The sequence below is a fragment of the Sinocyclocheilus grahami genome, unplaced genomic scaffold, assembly GCF_001515645.1.
Source record: "Sinocyclocheilus grahami isolate Dianchi unplaced genomic scaffold, SAMN03320097.WGS_v1.1 scaffold109.1, whole genome shotgun sequence".
Lineage (NCBI taxonomy): Eukaryota > Metazoa > Chordata > Actinopteri > Cypriniformes > Cyprinidae > Sinocyclocheilus > Sinocyclocheilus grahami.
In genome coordinates, this window is record NW_015505288.1 from 1,314,752 (window position 1) to 1,336,036 (window position 21,285).

The following is a 21,285-nucleotide window of genomic DNA, read 5'->3' on the forward strand; positions in this document are numbered from 1 at the left end:
TGTATATATATATATATATATATATATATATATATATATACACACACTCAAGGCCTGGGCGATAAAACTGTATCGATATTTATCGACGGTACACCATCATCGATAGAATAAATGTTCAATATATCACACGATAGTTTCACGCTTTTTTCATTTAAAGGCGCGTGTTATGAGTGACAAGTAGAGAGCCAACAGAACACACAAACACACGCTGAAATGAGTGCCGTGCCTGCCTGCGATGAGGAAAAAAAAGGATTATTAGTCAAATTTAAAATAAAAATTTGCATTCAAATGAAAAAAACGGTATATTTGAATTTTAGGTGTGCATCAGGGAGCCTTATCAGCGGTGCACGAGATGCGGTGAGGATGATGTTGTTGCATTTTAATGTTTTTGTTAGTCTATATCCAGTTGAAACCACAAGATGCGCCGCTGCTGCTTTTCCCATTCAAAATATTAGAGAACTATAGAAGCTCAATGCGGAGAAGATATTGGTTAGGTTAAAACCGAAAACAAGCGCACAACTATGCGTCTCGCACAAGAGATGAATAGAAAGCCATGTAAAGTTAAAAGAGGTTAAACTTTTAGAAAACATGTCTCGAGAATTTGTGGGGGTTTTATTCCATTCCACTGCGTCTCATATGTTTTTACATGCAATCGTGTGATCGGCGCTTTGGCTATTTGTATTAAGCTATGCATATATACATGATGCTGTTTTGTTCATTATTGTTTATGCAATTTACGAAATCATATTTGATTTATAAATATTAGTGTAGACGTTATGTACTTTTTTATAGACAGCCGTTATTTTCATTGCATTGAATAAACCGTTTAATGAGGTGCATTATCCAAATGTTTCCTTAATACTTATTTAATCTGCATATAAATTATAAGAAAGGAGATATGTGTTTAAATTTTATTCTATTTTGTTTTATTTGTTATTTTGTTTGTTAAGACTAAAATAAGTTGTTGTTTGTCTTAATAAATTGGGTAAATTAAAAATGCAGCGGTTAAATTTAAACCTTTTTTCTACTGCTTTCTGTTTAAGAAAGGTTATAAAAAAACTTTCAATAATTATCGATACCGAACGATATGAAACATTATATCGTGATAATTTTTTTAGTTATATCGCCCAGCCCTATAAATAAATATATATATATTCAAATAGAAAATATTTCACTTTCTTAATGTTTTCACTGTATTTTTGATCAAATAAATTCAGCCTTGGTGAGCATACAATCCCAAACCTTTCTATGTGTATGTGTACGTATAGAAAAAAATATTTGTTTATATCTATAAATAAACAGAGTATTGTAGCCAGTATAAATGCCCAATATAAACCTACACACTGTACACCCACCTCTCCTCCAGGTCGCTGCTAAACTGTATTTTTCAGCAAGAATCCTCTTGGCCAGCTCAGGATGAGTGACCTGCAGGCCTCCACACAGGTGAAGCAGTCTATTTAAGAGCGAGGGACTATAGAGGAAAAGAAAATACACATAAAACTCATTTTATTAACTATTTGATGGTTCATACAAAACAGGATGTGAACATTTCCAATTCACCAAACGCATGTTCCCAAGTGTCATGTCTATTCGTGTCAATGTCAATATGGCCTTTTCATGCTCGTGGTGTGACGGGTTTTTGTGAGAAGGAAAATGTTAAGGGCCAGCAGTAGTTGGGAGATAAAACAGCCACCAAAGGGCAGATTTTAACCAGGGAGATGAGAGATATCAAAGAGGCTCTTATGAATGGCAGACCTCCCAGGAGCAGTATTAATTAATAAAGGCTTTACAGAGCCGCTGCCTGCTGAGGATGCAGACTGGCCCGTGTTTAATGACCGTCATTAAATTCAAAAACACCATCAGAGCGACACGGCCCAGGCCAAATGCCACCTTCCATATTGAAGCTGTTGAGCCAATTATGAAGTGCTGGGTGAGAGGGAACAGTAGCTGGTGTGCACGCTTCATTTAACCGTGAGTCTGTTTATGGTGCAAAGATGAAGTGAACTGCACACTGTATGGCATGTTTATAGCTAGCACTGCTTCCAGTGTAATTAACATGGTACATTGGTGATATATGGGTGACCATCTACATAATAAAACATACCAATCACTGAATGATTATTCAATCACAATATGAACACACATTATTTTACAAACTTTCATCAATAACAGACAACACTTAATCAGAAACAGCACCACCAACTGCAAGACAGTTGTGGTACTATTTGCAGTAACCACCAGATTTACCCACAAAAAGGAAACTGGTTGTGGTTTACATATTGAGCATGTGCAAATTTCCTATCTAACTGAACAGTTTTTTTCATAGAAGACAAAAGGCAAAAGTCAAACTTACAAGGTTTACTGTTCAGTTTCTAGCATTTTATTTTTGTTAACAGCACAAAAAGTACTGCTGTTTTTTGTCTTTCTAACTTGTAACGTTACATGCTTGCTTGACGAACAAGGTCAAACCTCTCAAGTTAAAGGGGTCATATGATGTTGCTAAAAAGAACATTATTTTGTTTATTTGGTGTAATGAAATGTGTTTATGCTGTTTAAGGTTCAAAAAACAAATTTTTTTCCACATACTGTACATTATTGTTTCTCCTCTATGCCTCGCCTTTATGTAATTTTTACAAAGCTCATCGGTCTGAAAAGCGAGGTGTGCTGTGATTGGCCAGCTATCCAGTGCGTTATGATTGGCCGAATACCTCAAGCGTGTGACGGAAATGTTACGACCCTTACCATATTGTGTCCGGCCGGAGCGACGATTCAAAAACATGAAAACCCATTATAAACGAGGCATTCGTTGCACCAAGTGGGGACATAATTATGGATTATAATGACTAATACGGCCTTTTTACGTTGCATCGCGCTGCGTAAACATAAATCAATGTCTGCATTTGTGATCGGAGAAATGACAAACAACAAGCCCTACTCTACACTGCCCAAAACTTGCGTTTGAATCATCAGTGGCAAATTCTTTAAAGGGGTCATATGATGCGATTTCAAGTTTTCCTTTCTCTTTGGAGTGTTACAATCTGATTGTGCATAGATAAGATCCTTGAAGTTGCAAAGACTAAAGTCTCAAAACCAAATATATATTCTTTATCAAAGTTAAGACTCTGCCACACCCCCCTAAAACGGCTCGTTCTAACACGCCCCCACATATCTACCTCACTATGTGGAAATATTTGCATAATGCCGCGCGAGAGAGAGAGAGAGAGAGAAAGAGAGAGCGGTGTGTGTGTGTGTGTGCACGCAGTATTTTAAAAATAATGTGTTTTTTGAACATTAAAGCATAGCAACATATTCTGTTACACCAAATACACAAAATAATGATCTTTAAAAAAAGCATCATATGACCCCTTTAAAGGGTTAGTTGTTTCTAGTCGAAACGCAGCGTCACACACGGCGACCTAGAGTGAGCATAGGCAGGGGGCTAGAGTGAGGAACGGCTGGAGGGCTAAAGTGAGCAGAGGCCGGGGGCTAGGGTGAGGAACGGCCAGAGGGCTAGAGTGAGCAGAGGCGGCGGGCTTGAGAACGGCGCGGACGGTGGATTCGACAAAGGAGCGTCCGGAGGGCTTGTGGCAACAACATGTGACGACCCCGGGCTGGACTCCGCTTCATCCACGGTGAAAGCCGATCCGGTGATCCACAGCGCAAAGTTGTTGTATTTCCTCAGCAACCAGCACGGATCAGCTCCAGGCATGACGAAGCGGATATCGTCCTCTTTTGGAAGGCCAAACAAAGTAGTTTCGCTTTCACAACGAATCACACAGTGCCTTCACGACATGGCGGCAGCAACAATACTACAGCGAGAATAAAAGTTACGCCTTCTTTCTTTGCGTGAACATTTGGGCGGCGTTATGCAAATCTTCCCACATAGTGACATAGATATGTGGGGGCGTGATAGAACGAGCCGTTTTAGGTAGGCGTGGCTGACTCTTAACTTTTATAAAGAATATCTCTTTGGATTTGAGACTTTAGTCTTCGCAACTTTTCAGATCTTCTTTATGCACCAAGAGCTTGTAACAATCCAAAGAGAAAGGAAAAATTGAAATTGCATCATATGACCCCTTTAAACAAGCACGTTTGAGCTTTTATCATATTTTAGAGAATATCAAAAATATATTTTATGTTCTACAGAAGAATGAAAGTCATACAGGTTTGTAATGACATGAGGGCGAGACAACGACAGAATTTCCTTTTTTGTTTCAACCAATTCATTTAAGGAAGGATGGTTTTTAAATTATGAAATAGTTTGCAGTATGTAATAATGTAAAACACAAAACATTGTTAGGTTTCAGAACACAGAGTTTCATACAAAAATATATAAAAGACAGATGGTCAGTGAATATGTGTGTTCTAGTTTTTTGAAAAAGTCACTGGTGTCATGATAGCCTGTCCAGTCATTTTATTATTAATGTGACATTACTTCATTAATGAAGATCAATTTATAATTAAGGAATGATGTTTGAGACAAAGCCATTTATTAAGGTAAGTCTTGTTTCTAGACTACGGAAGTGAGATCAGTAATACAGTCAGGGTACCCACCAGAACCTTTCTCTGGGTGGCCGGTGTTCTGTGGTGTCCCACAGTCTGGAATTTTTAATGGCGTTCTGTACTCTCTCATCTTGATTCTCAATCTGATTGGCTGGATCTTCAACAAGGGTGAGAATTTGATCAGGTAACCCTTTAATGAGGACTGACTTACTGAGCCAGAGGGCTTGTCGAACACCTAAACACAAATCACAATCACACATTATCTGCTGTTATACACATATCAAACCAAAGTTTAAGCAAATACACAGTACATTATTTTATGTATAAAATAATACATATACAATACACACACCCATATATATATATATACACACACATATACAATACACACACCTATATATATATATATATATATATATATATATATATATAATACCAAAATATCTGTCTTTCCCATAAAAATGAACAGAAACACTATAAATACCTTCCAGCACATTCGTCCTCTGATTGAATATGTAACATGGTTTGTCTTTATACAGAGGCATATCTTCTAGTTTAGGGGACTTATAGTGATTCGGTTCTTTCCATCCACGTTCCCAAGGAGGAAACATCGGCTTTGCCAGTCCAGGGACGAAGTGCATCCTGTCGGCATAAGTGATCGGCTCCAGTCCGGCTATTTCATGGACCACTCGAGGTTTTTTTCTCGGAAGAATCTTCCCATATAAACAAGAGCTGGTGGATAAGCAGCGACGTCCATGAGGAATCATAATGAGGACAGTATGACTGTCTTTTGATTTACAGTTTTGAGTTATTTTATAAGCCAACGTGCTGACTCTTTGCACTGTTGCTTTAAACATTTTTACTAGCATGTATAATAGGTGTCTGAAATTAATATACTAGTCTATGTTCAACAAAACCAAATGATGTTCGTCATCGTGACATTTTCTCTTTGCACTCAGGAGGCGGCCATGATTGTACAACGTCACGTGGGGAAGTCTGTCTTCTTCTGGAAACGTGCATGTTAACAGATATTACGCATTACTGCCATCTATCGATCATTGCCGGTCACTGCATAAACGTACTCGAGGCCTATGTACTCACTGGCCACTTTGTACGGGTTGGACCCCTATTTGCTTTCTGAACTGCCGTAATTCTTTGTGCATATCCATGATGCAAATCTCTAATTTCACCACATCCCTTCTGGATTGAAATCTGGTGACTGTGGAGGCCATTATTTGAACTTTGTGACATGCTGGAACATATGAAACATATCCTGCTGGAAGTAGCCATTACAGAATTAATTCATAAATGATGCACATGGTCAGCAACAATAGTATTGTTACAATACTCAGGTAGGTTGTGACATTTAAATGGTGCTCAGTTGGTATTAATGGGCCTAAAGTGTGCTGAGAAAATATTCCTCACACCCAGGGGCACCGAAATGGAGGGGGGGTGTTAGGGCGATTCCAAAGGCCCGACGAGGGGAGGGGCCCCGAATGCGATTTCTACCGAGGGGGGCCCACCTTTTTCCTATTGAGCCTTCTGTGTTTTAAATTATGGGAGGCACTTCTGGTTTGGGAAAGTTCCACTCAAAAAGACTAAAACAAATAATTTAATATCATAAAGTTGCAAATAAATTACAAATAATTCTTATATGTGTCAGTTTGACTCTATTTAATAAATATAAATATGACTTAGTGTTAATGTTAATGAACATGACTTGTTGGTGTTGTTAAATATAATATAAAATCTGATATAATATAATATAATATAATAATAAAGTATAATTTCCTTGCCATTTAAATCATACACTGTGCAAAAAAAAGTCTGATTTGAAGATTTGTTTTATTGCTATATTATATTATATTATATTATATTATATTATATTATATTATATTGAGCAAAGGCAGCTGTGAAAATAAATCTGCATCATTTATCTTTGTGATTTTTCATTCAAAAAAGTCTAACCTTTCATTGAAGTAAAACAATTGAAAGTGGGGGGAAACTCACATTATGAAATATATGTTTTTCTCCAATGCATGTTGGCCACAATTATTGGCACCCAATTATTGCAACGTCCTTTTCCCAGGATAACAGCTCTGAGTTTTCTCCTATAATGCCTGAAGAGTTTGGAGAACACCTGACAAGAGATCGGAGACCATCCCTGATGAAATAAATGTTTTTCTCCAATGCATGTTGGCCACAATTATTGGCACCCCTAGTAATTCTTAATTATCTCCCATTCTCATTCATATTTTTTTTGCACACCAGAGTGACTAGGAGCATGAAATTGTCCAGCCATGACTTCCTGTTCCACAGGATTATACATATGAGGAACACAAAGGCCAAATTCCCTTAATCATCCATCACAAGGAGTAAAACCAAAGAATATAGTTCTGATATGGAGAACAAGATTGTTGAGCTTCACAAAATAGAAATTTGACTGTAAGGAAAGAGCTGAAGCATTGAAAATGTCTCGGTTACATATGTAACCCTCGTTCCCTGAAGGAGGCTCTGAGTTTTCTCCTATAATGCCTGAAGAGTTTGGAGAACACCTGACAAGAGATCGGAGACCATCCCTTCATACAGAATCTCTCCAGATCCTTCAGATTCACAACATTCATGTTGGTGCTTCTTCTCTTCAGTTCCCCCCACTCATTTCCTATAGGGTTCAGGTCAGAGGACTGGGACGGCCATGGCAAAAGTTTCATTTTGTGCTCAGTGACCCATTTTTGTGTTGATTTTGATGTTTATGGAGAACAAGATTGTTGAGCTTCACAAAATAGAAATTTGACTGTAAGGAAAGAGCTGAAGCATTGAAAATGTCTCGGTTACATATGTAACCCTCGTTCCCTGAAGGAGGGAATGGAGACGTTACTTCGACTGATGTTAGGTGTCTCACTCGGGAGCCCCAATCACCTCTGAGCTTTAGATGAAAAGGCCAATGAGAATTGGAAAGTGGAATTTGCATGCCATTGTGCTCAGTGACCCATTTTTGTGTTGATTTTGATGTTTGTTCTGGATGATTGTTGATGGAAGAACCGACCATGACCCATTATAAGATTTAAAGGCAGTCAGGTTTCGATTTTTTATCTGTTGGTATTTGATAGAATCCATGATGCAAGATGTTCAGGACCTTCGACTGATGTTAGGTGTCTCACTCGGGAGCCCCAATCACCTCTGAGCTTTAGATGAAAAGGCCAATGAGAATTGGAAAGTGGAATTTGCATGCCAAGCTATTCCCCCGTACATATGGGTATACATACGTAACCGAGACGTTCCCTTTCAGTCAGTCACGTTCGACATTACGTTGTAGCGTCTGGACCACTCAAACACTCAATATATGATGTTCAGGACCTCCGGCAGAAAAACAGACCCACAACATTAAAGATCCTGCAGTATATTTAACCGTGGGAATGGCATGGGTACTTTTTATCCCTGTTTGTAAACCCATTTGGTGGGTTTGCTGCCAAAAAGCTCTTTTTTTTGTTTCATTTGACCATGGAAGCCAGTGGCATTTGAAGTTCCAGTCGTGTCTGACAACTGAATATGCTGGAGTTTGTTTTTGGATGAGCGAGGAGAATTTTTCTTGAAACCTTCCTGAACAACATGTGGTGATGTAGGGGCTGTTTGATATTTTTTTAGGCCATACTTAACCGAGACGTTCCCTTTCAGTCAGTCACGTTCGACATTACGTTGTAGCGTCTGGACCACTCAAACACTCAATATATATTTTGTCAGCTAGATTTAACAAATGCTCTGTAACACCCCAGGAAGCCGAACAGGCCCCTGGTTCCATGGCAACCCTGACACCCGATACATTTACGACCTCCTGGAATTTAGGTGAAGAAAATCGCTTCCTTGCCCATAAGGAAAATCCACAAGGGAAGGACTTTTCTTTGCTAATTAATTAATAGGAAAACCTTTCTTTGAATGAACACACATGATCCTTCAGGTCATTGGGTATATTATTGTCATGTTTCGATTTTTTATCTGTTGGTATTTGATAGAATCCATGATGCAAGATGTTCAGGACCTCCGGCAGAAAAACAGACCCACAACATTAAAGATCCTGCAGTATATTTAACCGTGGGAATGGCATGGGTACTTTTTATCCCTGTTTGTAAACCCATTTGGTGGGTTTGCTGCCAAAAAGCTCTTTTTTTTGTTTCATTTGACCATGGAAGCCAGTGGCATTTGAAGTTCCAGTCGTGTCTGACAACTGAATATGCTGGAGTTTGTTTTTGGATGAGCGAGGAGAATTTTTCTTGAAACCTTCCTGAACAACATGTGGTGATGTAGGGGCTGTTTGATATTTTTTTAGGCTTTCTGACCCCAAGACTCAACTAATCTCTGCAATTCTCCAGCTGTGATCCATGGAGATTCTTTGGCCACTCAAACTCTCCTCCTCACCGTGCATTAAGACGATAAAGACACACATCCTCTTCCAGGTAGATTTGTAACATCTTTAGTTGATTGGAACCTCTTAATTATTGTCCTGATTTTCAATATTAGTGGAGGGCACCGTATTATGTCTAACATAATATTTTGTACCTATATATATATATATATATATATATATATTTGAAGATTTCTTTTTATGGTAATTAATGTCTTTTTTTTAATTTGTATTAATTTGTTCATTTGTTCTTTTATTAGCTTCTTGGTTTCAATGTCAAAAATGTTTCTGTATTGTTTGAATAATAATTTTTTAAAAATCACCCTCCTTTAAAAAATGTAATGAATTGCACAATTTGCTGAATTGTGGATATATAATAATATTTGTGTCTAAACTTCACAAGTCTGTCTAAACTTTAAAACAGCAGCAGCATTACACTGCTTGTAATACATGTGGTCATCTGTGTGTCTCTTCCTCTTATCAACTTAAAACACACCACTTGTTCCATGTGCACGATACACTCATTAACTTTTCATGCCTTTCTCTCCAAACAGTGTATTGACAAGCCACCTGCGTGCATTTGATAGTCCTCATTAAAATTTAGTCAGAGAGCCAAAGAGAGGACCACCTATCCAATTGCCCCAGAACGAGAGGCCACAGAATGAAGAGCTTCAATATTACATCTGCTCTCTGAACCCTGCAGGACAGTATGTGCAGAAGAACTTAAACACTACATACTACAAGAAACAACATGGTTTTAAGGATGACTGTCTTCATTCATGTTTTGTTCATTGCTGGAAAAGTCACCTCCAAGAAAGGTAGGACGGCTTCCTATCTCATGGGTGAAAGTGTACACCTTATGAATGTTGTATCATTGTAAACACCTCAGTTCTTCTGTAAGTATGTATGGCAGCTTCCTAAATTTGATGATTCTGTGATAGTTTTTAATGCCTGTGCATTTCTGAGCATTAGCTTAAACACAAGTATATTCAGTAGGAAAAGCATACTTCTAAAGTCTTGAATACAATGTAGATTTTGTTTGTTGCTTTGGATAACAATATATTCAACTGTACACTGTTATAAAAAAATCTACTGTAAATATTTGTGGTAAAAAAAAAATCATCTGTGGTTGCCAGAAATATGGTATCAACATTTTAGATTTTGCAGATTGAACTTAATATATATTCAATATATTGAATTAACTCAAATAATATTAACCTACTGAAATATTAAAGTCAGTTTTGTACCTTTATAATGATGAATCAAAGCTCATCACAAGTAGCCTCTCCACAAGGTGAGGTAGATACGGTATCATGGTAACAAACACGACACTAAAATAATGCAATTAACATTAATTTAACAACATAAGATGCAACATAAAACCCTATACATAATTGATAAGCATAAAACTAAGAAGAAACAAATGTGAAGTGTCAAAGAGGTTATAAGATGACTTGTTCCTTTTCACTTCCAAAACTGTAAATTTAGCAGTATTTCAGAGTAAAATTATATGAAATGTCCAATTAGATCTATTATAGTTTTTCACTATAGACTATAAGGGAAGTTACCATAGAATGTTTTACAGTATAATATGTTTATAGGTGTTAAATGTGGAGGAATCCTCTCTGCAAGCAGTGGCAATGTGTCAAGCCCTAATTTTCCAAGCCTGTACCCATATAATACTGAATGCACCTGGTTAATAGTGGTCTCGGAAGGCTCTTCCGTACTGTTAACCTTCCATCACTTCGAGCTGGAATACCATACAGACTGTGCTTATGACTACATCAAAATATACAACGGCATCTCAGAGGATGAAGGCAACCTTCTGGGGAAATTCTGTGGAGATGTGTCTCCTCCTCAGTTCAGCTCATCCTGGAACGTCATGTCCATCATCTTCCATTCAGACCGCCATGTTGCACGTAAGGGTTTCTCGGTTGGCTATAGGAAAGGTGAGGAATGCGACTGAAGATTCCAGGTGCAATATCAATTAATATGCAGTTGATTACAACAGACAATAATTACCACTTGTCCCTCAGTTTGTAAAAATAAGCAAATATTGTGTTTATTGCAGTCCTTTTACAATTAAAGTCTATGGGGCAAGACATTGCACAGGGATAATACACCTTGTTTCAGTAGTATAGCCACAAACCTTCAACATCATATGTGTTAACATAAGTCTAGTATGATGAAATTGCTTACTAACCTTGATATATCCAGTCTTTCAACTGTCATGACCAACTAACCCTCATTAAAAAAAGGTTAGTATTCCATATATTACTATTTTATAGTGAAATATATTGAAATCGATGGATTTAATTAAATTCATTTGAACATATTACTCAAGATTGCTCAAAACAGTCCAAATTAATGAAATGTCTTTTTCTACATCAAAACAACATAAATATTACTCTACATTCATTTTACTTGACCTTTTAAAATCTCTTAAAAAATTCTAGACTTAAACACTTAATAATTAAAAATAAGTAAATAAAAATATATAGGTTTTAAAATTTTGTGTTTCACAAGTTTGGTTTCCATATTAAAAAATATATTTTTTCTTTAGTTTTAGTAATCTTTTCCAAGTAAAAATGGCCTGAATGGGTTAAGGATTAAAGTCAGTAAATCCACTGACAGAAATTATGTCTGTAGCACTGTATACAAATATAAGTGCCTTGCCCCATATAATTTTTCTTTTTCTAATTTTTTTATAAAGTTCAAGCTAACAAAGTACAAACTAAGAAATAAATTAAAATAATTTTTTGAGGTAAATGACAGCATGCTAGATGACAGATTTTATTTTTTATTACAATAATGTAACTTCATTTGTTCCTTTCTCAAAATCAGATATGTGTGGTGGGGTACTGACCGGTCTATCGGGGGTAATCTCAAGTCCAGGTTATCCACTAGAGTACAACAACAATGCAGATTGCTCCTGGACTGTACACGTGTCCAATCAGAGTGTAGTGAGCCTGGTGTTCCTCGACTTCCAGTTGGAAAACAATGAGGGGTGCAATTTCGACTACGTGGCCCTCTTTGATGGCCCCTCTGTTAAACACCGTCACCTGGGCAATTACTGTGGTAATGAGAGACCTCCCAACACTGTCACCACATCAAACCATCTGCTTGTGGTCTTCAAGTCTGACTTTAATATTGGTGGGAGAGGTTTTAAAGCCTACTACTTCTCAGGTGAGACACGTTTTCAAACCAGATATTATCACAATAAAATAAAATTTAAAATAGTTATTCCTGATATTCCTGTTTTTAAAGGAGAGTGCCAGCAAATTCTCAAAAATATCAGTGGGAACTTTACTAGCCCTCACTACCCAAACATCTACCCCAACAACATCAACTGTCACTGGACAATCACTTTAGCAGCTGGCTACAGGATTAAGCTATTTTTCCCCTTTCTGGAGCTTGAGGATCGAAACAGCCTGACTGACATGTGCGACTATGACTCTGTGTATGTGTACGATGGGGACAGCGAGACAGACACGCTGTTGGGTCAGTGGTGTGGCAGTGAACAGCCTCCATCTTTGACCTCTAAGGGAAATAAACTACTGGTTGTTCTCAGCACTGACCGGAACTATGCCTTTAAGGGATTCACGGCCTCCTATATAGGAGGTGAGTGCTCACTTATCATAGTTTGAATTCACTCTTCTAACGTAAATGACATTAGACCATTAGGCACTATGAGTAGGCACATGGGCGAATTATGTATGTATGCCATTTCCCACAAAAATGTTGTGACAGCTCTGAAATATGAGTATTTATTTAAGAGTATTTAGCAAAAATAAAATGTACAGTGTAGCTTTAAGGCCAATAATGGCATTACATTAAGGACTCTTATAAAAAAGCATTTAAAGTAAATTACTAAACACCAGTGAAAAGTAATCAATAGTCTGTGTGAACACCTTTCATAAGACTCCATTTCAAAAGTATTTATTATTTAAAACAATCACATTGTTTAGCAAAAGAGAATTGCATTTATTCCTCAAAATATTCCTCAAAAGTATACTAAATTAAATTATGTTCTTCACATAATTATTGTAAACACCACATTGAACTCAACCTGAATGTTATTTTGTTGTCTTTGTGTCTCGCAGTGGTGCCAGTCAATGTAAGCTGCACCCGAACTGAGTTTCAGATTCAGATCTCCAGAGAGGCTTTGCCCCAGCTGGACCGTGAGAATATTTATCTTGGGAATCCATCCTGTTCGGCCCAGCTGACAGAAACATCCTACAAAATTCTAGCCCGTTTTGTCAACTGTGGAACTGCTGGACAGGTATATAAGACAAAGAGACACTCATGCAGTGATTTCTTGGGATACCACATTTAAAACACCTCTACTTACCCTACACCTTTTTTCAGAGACAGTCTTAGATTTAGGTCTAGTTCATTGGCTGATTTTAGCAAATTTCTGATATATCTTACATCAGCTTAAAGACTAGATTTTATATGGTTTTGTTCAAATTAAAATTGATGTTGCCCCATATCCTGTGATCTTCTGTAGAAACGTCAAAACATCACCATGCTGGTGAACTCGCTTTATATCGACTACTCTGATGGACCGCAGCAGAATATTCAGGAGTATGAGGTGCAATGTGACGCCCAGAGGAAGATGGCCATGGTCAACATCATCTCAGTTGAGGAGCGTAACCGTCTCAATGAACTGGCCCGTCTGGCCAAGGAATCAAACAACAAGAATGTTGATGAAGAAAGTGAACCTCATGAGACCAGTGACATCATCTTCATCAGCATCTGTGTTCTCGCTGTGATCCTCATGTTAATTGCTATTGTGTGGTTGGTGCTTCTATAGGTGTGCCACACAATGCATATACTGTATAAGGACTTGATACATCTCTGTTTTTGTACTGTTTTGGAAAGAACATTCTGACAAATGCAATGTAAATAAAAGTCAAATGTTGTATTTAAGAACAAAACTGAAAGTTAAAAATAGTAAAAAAAAATTTAAAAAAGTTTTCTTGAGGTCCCATATTTGAATTTTTCAATTCTTCACAGTTTCTTTTTGTGACTGCTTACAAATTTATTAACTGGTAGTTTGCCATCCTTGACCTGCGCTCTCAAGTCAGGCCTATTTTTCAGTGCAAAGACAAGAGCCCTCACAGTCCTTCTGTATGCTCCACTAATAAGTCGAGAGCTTTGGTGAAACACTTCTCTCTCTATGTTCTCCACCAGTCCATGCTCCACCTGGAACATCAGGAAAATATTTATTATCTATGTACAATAAGAATTTAAAGTACAACTGTGTCATGATAATATTTAATATGGGGTTCCTGAAGCATTTCTAAAGGTGCATTTAAGACTTTCTAAGGGAATAATTTAAAGCGAACACAATAGGTCAATATGTTCTCTAAATGTATTTGTCTAGGAAGTGCACAATGATTTGTATAAGCAAAACTCTGAAGTATAAAAATAAAACTCGCTTCAGATCTCAATGACTTTTTAATTAATTTTACAAAAAGAAATAGCTAAAAAGGGTTAGTTCACCCAAAAATGAAAATTAGCCCACTAATTACTCACCCTCAAGTCATTCTAGGTGTATATGACTTTCTTCTTTCAGACAAATCCAGTCGGATTTATATAAAAAATTGTCTTTGATCTTTAAAGCTGTTTAATGCCACTCAGCAGGTGATGCATGCATCAGTCCAAAAGAAGTTTAATAAAAAGCACCCATCCATTAAAAAAAAAAGTGTCTCACACGGCTACGGGGGGTGAACAAAGGCCTCCTGTAGCGAATCGATGTGGTTTTGTAAGAAAAATATCCATATTCAAAACGTAATAATCACTTTAATGTAGCTTGCACCAACAGTTGTACACGGAAGCAGCTCCAGGCTGATGACGTATGAGGTCGGCATTGCGCATGCGCCGGTGAGTCTCGTGAAAACCAACGTTTGTTAACAGGAGCAAAGAAGCAAAGTTTCCTTACTTTAGCAAAGGAAAACCAGTCTCCTCTTGGCTTATATCGAAATCCTCCAACATTCTTCTTTACAAATCCTTGTTTTGTACTTCTAATAAGTGACCGTTGTTTTGTTTTGATCTCTTCACTGCGCTTCCACTTCTGAGCGGTGCATGTGCAAAGCTGACCTCATACGTCATCCACCCGGAGCTGCTTCCGTGTACAACTGTTGGTGCAAGCTACATTAAAGTGATTATTACGTTTTGAATATGGATATTTTTCTTACAAAAACGCATTGATTCGCTACAGGAGGCCTTTGTTCACCCCCCGGAGCCGTGTGAGACACTTTTTATGGATGGGCGCTTTTTATTTAACTTCTTTTGGAGTGATGCATGCAACACCCGCTGAGTGGCATTAAACAGCTTGAAATATCAAAGATATAATAATTTAACTCTGACTGGATTCATCTGAAAGAAGAAAGTCATATACACCTAGGATGACTTGAGGGCGAGTAATTTATGGGCTAATTTTCATATTCGGGTGAACTAACCCTTTAAGGTTTGAAAAGCTCTGCTCCCAACCACTAGAATATAGAAATAACAGCTACTGATCACACTGCTCAAATGTGATGTTCCTCCTTAGTATTTTTGTCTTGTTTTGAAGTGCAAATGTCTAAAACTCTAAAATCAAGATTCATTTGCATGATAAGCTAAATCACATAGAACAGTAAGTTTTATGAGAATTTTATCAAAATGAAGTAAATTTATGATTAAAACTATCTTGATATAAAAACAAATATCTGCCAATTGGCTCAGAAAAATCAACTTAAAATGTTTGAAAGGCCTTAATTTGAGGTAATACAATTTCAGATTTTCAATTAAGCAATAGTTGGCAGTTGACATATTTGTTCTTGTTTTCATTATAAACTCACTTCATTTTTATCAATTACTCAGAAAAAAGATTTTGCATTGCATGTCATTTTCCGTTTCTAGTAAATGAACTGGAAAACAATACAAAAATACTGCAGAAGAACATCACTTTTTTGGATTGCAATTAGAAGGTACATCACAGTTATTAAATTTTAGTGGTTGGGAGCAGAGGTATTCAACTCATTCTTTATATAGCAATAAACTATTGAAAGCATAGGTCGTTAAGAAATTGTAATGACCAGTTAGGATCAGTACCTTCAGCCCTGTGGCTTCAGATAGCAGTTTCTTTGCATTGCTCCTCAAACTTTCTGTCTGTTTGTCACAGCGAACTTCTATAGTAGGTTTATTTGCATGTTCCTCAATGAAGGTCCTCCAGTGTTTATACACCTCCCCCGCTAGTGACTTGATTTCAGGATCTTCTGAGTGTTTGCGTAGGTTGTTAACTGTGTGTCCTGTATTAAAAACAATGACAAAGTGGGATGAATTGTAAATAGTATTTGTTAGAATGTGACTTTTTTTCTTCATTTTAATTTTGATAGGGGAATGATTTTTGGGGATACCACACCTTAGGTCTATAATTCAGTGGCAGATGTTAGCAATTGACTAATATCTATGTTTCAAATGTCTCAATATCTATGAGACTAAGAAATAAAAAGAGGGATATAACAAGAACATCAAGAAAAAAAGAACAATAAACTCTTACCGATTCTGGTAGTCTTCAGCACTTCTCTGGAAGGCATTTTCTTATCCAGCTCCTTCAAGGCTTCTATCATATTTTCTTTAGGCTGGCCAGGCAGTTCAAGGATAGACCTGTACCTTTCAATGTCTTCAATCACAACCACTCTCTGGAACAAATACAGATGACTACATAAATAAAACCACACCTGGTAAAAAAAAAATGATGGCCAGGGTAAAACAACCAATGACTTACCCGCAGAGACTCTAAGGTTGCTTGCTTGTAATTCCTCTCTTGTTTTGGTTCCTGTTTCTCCCTATCTGCCTTTGGTAACCGAACTACAAATTTATCCATGATTAAAAACCTGATATGAACGATAGTTTACTTACACCAGCTCCAGCTACAGTACATTTTTTCACTTACTGCATTGTACATCTGTGAATGGAACTGTACGGCAGCAATAAAAAAAACAAAAAAAACAATAGCAATTGAATAACATGCAGTTAGTTGTCTGAAAAAATTACATTCAGTTTGCATTTAAGTATATTCTTTTACAGTGTGTTATTTCACTGAGTACTTTCTTTTAGGTATGCTGAAGGGTACTTCCTTTTCTCAAGGGAATGAATGCTTGTTTTGTGACATTTGTAGATAACTTTATAACTGTTTATAAAAATAATTAAACCTACCTGATTCTCTTTTGTTTAGGGGATGTTGAGACAGACATTGCATACCTGTATGAAGTTCTGCCGCAGCTGTCTCAAATTTTTCGTATAATAGATAAAATTGGAGAAGGTTTGCCATTATATTTCTTGCTGCTTAAATACTGTATAATGGGATATCTTTGAATCCACTGAAATCACGTTTTTTGTTTTCCTTCTGCTGATTGACAAACCTTTAAGATCCTTTATTGTCATTTACAGGTACTTTCAGCTCAGTGTATTTGGCAGAGGCACAGATGACAGATGGGTCGAGAAGGATGTTTGCATTGAAACACCTGATCCCTACCAGTCACCCTGTGCGTATAGCCGCTGAACTCCAGTGCCTGACTGTTGCTGGGTGAGTGGTGAAAATATTTTGACCTATTACCATTTATTTTCATGTATTCTGGCATAGATACCTTGTGAGGAACAGTCTTGGGTTTCAGAGTTACAGTAGAGGATTTGTCAATTATATTTCCCTCCACAGAGGGAAAGAAAATGTGATGGGAGTCACATACTGCTTCAGGAAAGAGCATTACGTGGTCATTGTCATGCCATACATGGAGCATCAAACCTTTGTGGTAAGTGTCCACAGTATGTGCTTTTACCCAAATTCCACGCAAGATTGTTTCTTCAAAACACCGTTCAGTACCAGTGAGAACAACACTGAATCAGAGACAAAAATCCCCCATTGAGAGTCAAAAACCCAAACCCCCTGCCGTCAGCCCGAGTCTCACCTGCAACTGCTACATGACTGACCGCATCTGCAACATCTGCTTGTCCAGGTACATGCTCTTAATCAAGTTAAAGATTTTTATTTTTATAAAGCCTATTTTTAATCTTAATTAATATGCAAATTTCTAAGGCCTAGAAATGATCAAAACTATGCAGGAATATTTGCTGTTCTACACAATCTACTACATAATATTTTATACATTTTTAGCAAGTAAAAGTTATTTTAGTATAATTGTAAAAACCTTCAGGATGTGGTACCCTTTTAGCTGGGTACACTTTTAGGTCTTTTAGCTGTGCGATCTTTACTGATTTTTGTTTTTTAAGTAAATGTAGGCATAACTTTTATATTGTGTATATATAGTAGTTATATTGTATTTTATAGTAGTATTTCAAGATCCACACTTATTGGACTGAAGTAATTTAAGTTTACTTGATTATCTAAACATTGTGGATTATCCTCATTTTTTAGAAAAATCATGGCAACATTTTTTAGGTACACTTATTTGTACATCTCTCATTCATCATTGTCTTGCATTGCATTATGTTTTGCCCCCCACAATAAAAAATGCGAACATTATTTTTTTAGATTTTGTCTAGTAATTCAATAAACTGCCATTTTTAAAAAAAATTCTGAATATTCTTTCATATGTCAGGCTTTACAGCATTAATTTAATAATGAGTGAAGAAAGCTTTGCTTTTCCTAGGAAACAGCAGGTGGCTCCGAGGGCTGGTACCCCAGGCTTTAGGGCTCCTGAGGTCCTGACTAAGTGCCCTAACCAGGGAACAGGTAAAACTACCAAAAGACATTTTTATTTGTTTCATATTGTTATTTGGGTTGTGATTTATCCCCAATGGTGTGTTCCATTCAACTTGTATATTTTCCAACTTTCTACTTGGAAAAGTACAATGCCACTTGACGTAGACTTCCAACATAAATGTACAAGAAAGCAAACGCTATCTTCATGGCTAGTGTAGTCTGATTGACAACCAAATGAGTTTTATGAGTCAATTTCTTTGAACGAATCTTTTAAAAAATCACATACTGAATCTGTCAGAGTGATTACTGAGTCAACATCACTATACCCAAGTGAATCAGAACTGAATCAAGTCAAACTCAACTCAAACACAAGTCAAAATTGGACACAAATCAAGAAATCTCTGTTTGATATTCTGTGCACGTCATCATTTGAGGATTGGACAACATATTTCATGGTTGTAATACAGAGATATTAAGTAGATATCAACTTTGATTTCATGGGCATTGTTCAGTATAAATAGTGTAGTGATGCATTAAGCATCGTTCTTGCAGAAGTAACGTTTCAAACCAAGTAACAGAATGGTTGGTCAAAGCAGCAAATTCACATGACCAACTTGAACAAAAGTCAAATCTGCATGGAGAACACAACATTTTCACTTGTGTGGTTTACTTTTGAAATGACTAGATTTCACCTAAAATGTCACCAAGCAACAGTAACTGTGGCTGCACTTTCAGTGTGATGTCCATTTCATATTCAGGTCAATTCTGTCTAGCTTATGTTTCAAAGCATATATATTCTTTTCACAGATAACAATAATAAATTCTGACTAATGAAGCAACATCTCTCTGCAGCTATTGACATGTGGTCAGCAGGTGTCATTTTGCTGTCACTGCTGAGTGGGAGGTATCCATTCTTCAAAGCCAGTGATGATCTGATCGCTCTTACTCAGATCATTGAATGGTTGGTCAAAAACAGCAAATTCACATGACCAACTTGAACAAAAGTCAAATCTGCATGGAGAACACAACATTTTCACTTGTGTGGTTTACTTTTGAAATGACTAGATTTCACCTAAAATGTCACCAAGCAACAGTAACTGTGGCTGCACTTTCAGTGTGATGTACATTTCATAATCAGTTCAATTCTGTCTAGCTTATGTTTCAAAGCATATATATTCTTTTCACAGATAACAATAATAAATTCTGACTAATGAAGCAACATCTCTCTGCAGCTATTGACATGTGGTCAGCAGGTGTCATTTTGCTGTCACTGCTGAGTGGGAGGTATCCATTCTTCAAAGCCAGTGATGATCTGATCGCTCTTACTCAGATCATGACCATCCGAGGATCTAGAGAGACGATTGAGGCTGCTAAGACGTTCGGTAAGTCATTGTCTACAGGCTCAAGAGTACAGATGTCTCTGGATCATGTTGTACATCGATTCTCATCTTATTTCTTGTACCTCAGTTGATTGAATATTATTTTGTATGTCTGATTGCAGGTAAATCTATAGTGTGCAGTCGTGAGCTTCCTCGATTGGACCTGAAGATCCTCTGTGAGACTCTAAGAGGTTTGCGATCATGGGATGATGGCTTACTTCCTGCTGAGTTTCAAGCCTCACATAACCCAGCAGAAGGAAAACAGGATGCAGGGAGTCCTGTTAAGAAGCATAAGAGCTCTCTCAAAAGCAGTGCAGAGCTGCAGGAGATGGGCTGGGATAAAGTGCCTGATGATGTGTATGATCTCCTGGATAAACTCTTAGATTTAAACCCAGCATCGAGGATAACTGCTTCTGTGGCACTGCAGCATCCACTTTTCAAAGATATGACTAATTAGTTTTTGCGCCATCTTCTAATTTTGTATTGTTCTATAAAGTTACATTTATGCATCTGTTTTCTAACTACATGCTGTACAGCGATGTTTTATTTATTAATCTTATTTTTTGGGTTTCTTAAGATTCACTTTTGAGAATAAAAAGTTCAAACTTATTGTTTAAAGTTCATATTAGAGTATTTCTTGAATGTAAGGTTCTGACACATATTTGGATGAAATTAAATTTATGAACCCTGTTGAAAACCACCAGACTGTTTTGTTTATATATTATAGGAGTTAATATAATTTGTGACAGCTGCAGTATTGCAATTATCTTCTTTTATGTTGTCTGTACTTACTAGTTTGTAAATCAATGTAGTATAAGTTGTTCAGCAGTGGTACTATAGTACCAGCTGTGGCAGAGAACTTCACAAAACCAACATCCATGAAAGAGCTGCAACTTCTCTTAACTAAAAGAAAAGGGCAATCATAAAAACTAGACATTAGGATTACAAAGATGAACTTCCACATCTGCTGTGGCCAGAAAATATGACTTAAATGTTATCAAACCACTGTGGACAGTTTTGGAGAAAATGAGAAGGCGATTTGCTCCTACATCTTTGGAGCTATTGGCAGATGGTCTGACTATTCCAAAGTTGCATGAATCTGTTCTAAGAAGCTTGGGAGCCGTATTGAAGGCAAATGGTGGTAAAACACCTTAACAAAAACTATTGCCTATTTCCCAGGTTTTCACATTATTTTGATTACTGAATGTGTGCCTGAGGAGCAATAAGTCAATATTTTATGTTTATAAGGCCAACCAAATGTGATATTGTGACACACATGGTTTTGATTGTTA

General features: G+C 37.1%; 4 protein-coding genes across 4 annotated transcripts in view; 2 read left to right on the forward strand and 2 right to left on the reverse strand.

Moving 5' to 3' along the window:
- Positions 1 to 5,516, reverse strand: part of mrpl37 (mitochondrial ribosomal protein L37) — a 10,101-nt gene extending 4,585 nt beyond the window's left edge. Inside the window, exons 1-3 of the mRNA XM_016277131.1 lie at positions 4,988 to 5,516; positions 4,555 to 4,738; positions 1,356 to 1,471 (exon numbers count right to left, since the gene is read on the reverse strand). Of these exons, the coding sequence (XP_016132617.1) occupies positions 1,356 to 1,471; positions 4,555 to 4,738; positions 4,988 to 5,372 (685 nt within the window). The 5' untranslated portion in view covers positions 5,373 to 5,516. The remainder of the gene's footprint in view (positions 1 to 1,355; positions 1,472 to 4,554; positions 4,739 to 4,987) is intronic.
- A 4,977-nt stretch (positions 5,517 to 10,493) lies between these two features.
- Positions 10,494 to 13,733, forward strand: cdcp2 (CUB domain containing protein 2). The gene is made up of 5 exons (XM_016277162.1): positions 10,494 to 10,851; positions 11,747 to 12,088; positions 12,170 to 12,523; positions 13,006 to 13,184; positions 13,413 to 13,733. The coding sequence occupies exons 1-5, from the start codon at positions 10,494 to 10,496 to the stop codon at positions 13,716 to 13,718; spliced, it is 1,539 nt and encodes a 512-aa protein (XP_016132648.1). The 3' UTR covers positions 13,719 to 13,733.
- A 91-nt stretch (positions 13,734 to 13,824) lies between these two features.
- Positions 13,825 to 16,912, reverse strand: tceanc2 (transcription elongation factor A (SII) N-terminal and central domain containing 2). The gene is made up of 4 exons (XM_016277174.1): positions 16,680 to 16,912; positions 16,452 to 16,593; positions 16,004 to 16,200; positions 13,825 to 14,110 (listed from the first exon to the last, which is right to left on the reverse strand). The coding sequence occupies exons 1-4, from the start codon at positions 16,776 to 16,778 to the stop codon at positions 13,916 to 13,918; spliced, it is 633 nt and encodes a 210-aa protein (XP_016132660.1). The 5' UTR covers positions 16,779 to 16,912; the 3' UTR covers positions 13,825 to 13,915.
- A 101-nt stretch (positions 16,913 to 17,013) lies between these two features.
- Positions 17,014 to 20,568, forward strand: cdc7 (cell division cycle 7 homolog (S. cerevisiae)). Its single transcript, XM_016277164.1, has 8 exons — positions 17,014 to 17,023; positions 17,130 to 17,216; positions 17,345 to 17,480; positions 17,610 to 17,703; positions 17,735 to 17,907; positions 18,562 to 18,644; positions 19,847 to 19,996; positions 20,116 to 20,568. Exons 1-8 carry the CDS (start codon positions 17,014 to 17,016, stop codon positions 20,448 to 20,450), a joined length of 1,068 nt encoding a protein of 355 aa, XP_016132650.1. The 3' UTR covers positions 20,451 to 20,568.
- The last annotated feature ends 717 nt before the right edge of the window (positions 20,569 to 21,285 follow it).

Coding starts and splice junctions, on each gene's coding strand:
- cdcp2 (XM_016277162.1), top strand. CDS start 10,494: ATGTTTATAGGTGTTAAATGTGGAGGAATCCTCTCTGCAAGCAGTGGC. Junction 12,089..12,169: donor TAAAGCCTACTACTTCTCAG/GTGAGACACGTT, acceptor CTGTTTTTAAAG/GAGAGTGCCAGCAAATTCTC. Junction 13,185..13,412: donor ACTGTGGAACTGCTGGACAG/GTATATAAGACA, acceptor GATCTTCTGTAG/AAACGTCAAAACATCACCAT.
- tceanc2 (XM_016277174.1), bottom strand. CDS start 16,778: ATGGATAAATTTGTAGTTCGGTTACCAAAGGCAGATAGGGAGAAACAG. Junction 16,594..16,679: donor CAACCTTAGAGTCTCTGCGG/GTAAGTCATTGG, acceptor TATTTGTTCCAG/AGAGTGGTTGTGATTGAAGA. Junction 14,111..16,003: donor CTGAAGCCACAGGGCTGAAG/GTACTGATCCTA, acceptor CTGATGTTCCAG/GTGGAGCATGGACTGGTGGA.
- cdc7 (XM_016277164.1), top strand. Junction 17,217..17,344: donor AATAGATAAAATTGGAGAAG/GTTTGCCATTAT, acceptor TGTCATTTACAG/GTACTTTCAGCTCAGTGTAT. Junction 17,704..17,734: donor TGGAGCATCAAACCTTTGTG/GTAAGTGTCCAC, acceptor GCTTTTACCCAA/ATTCCACGCAAGATTGTTTC.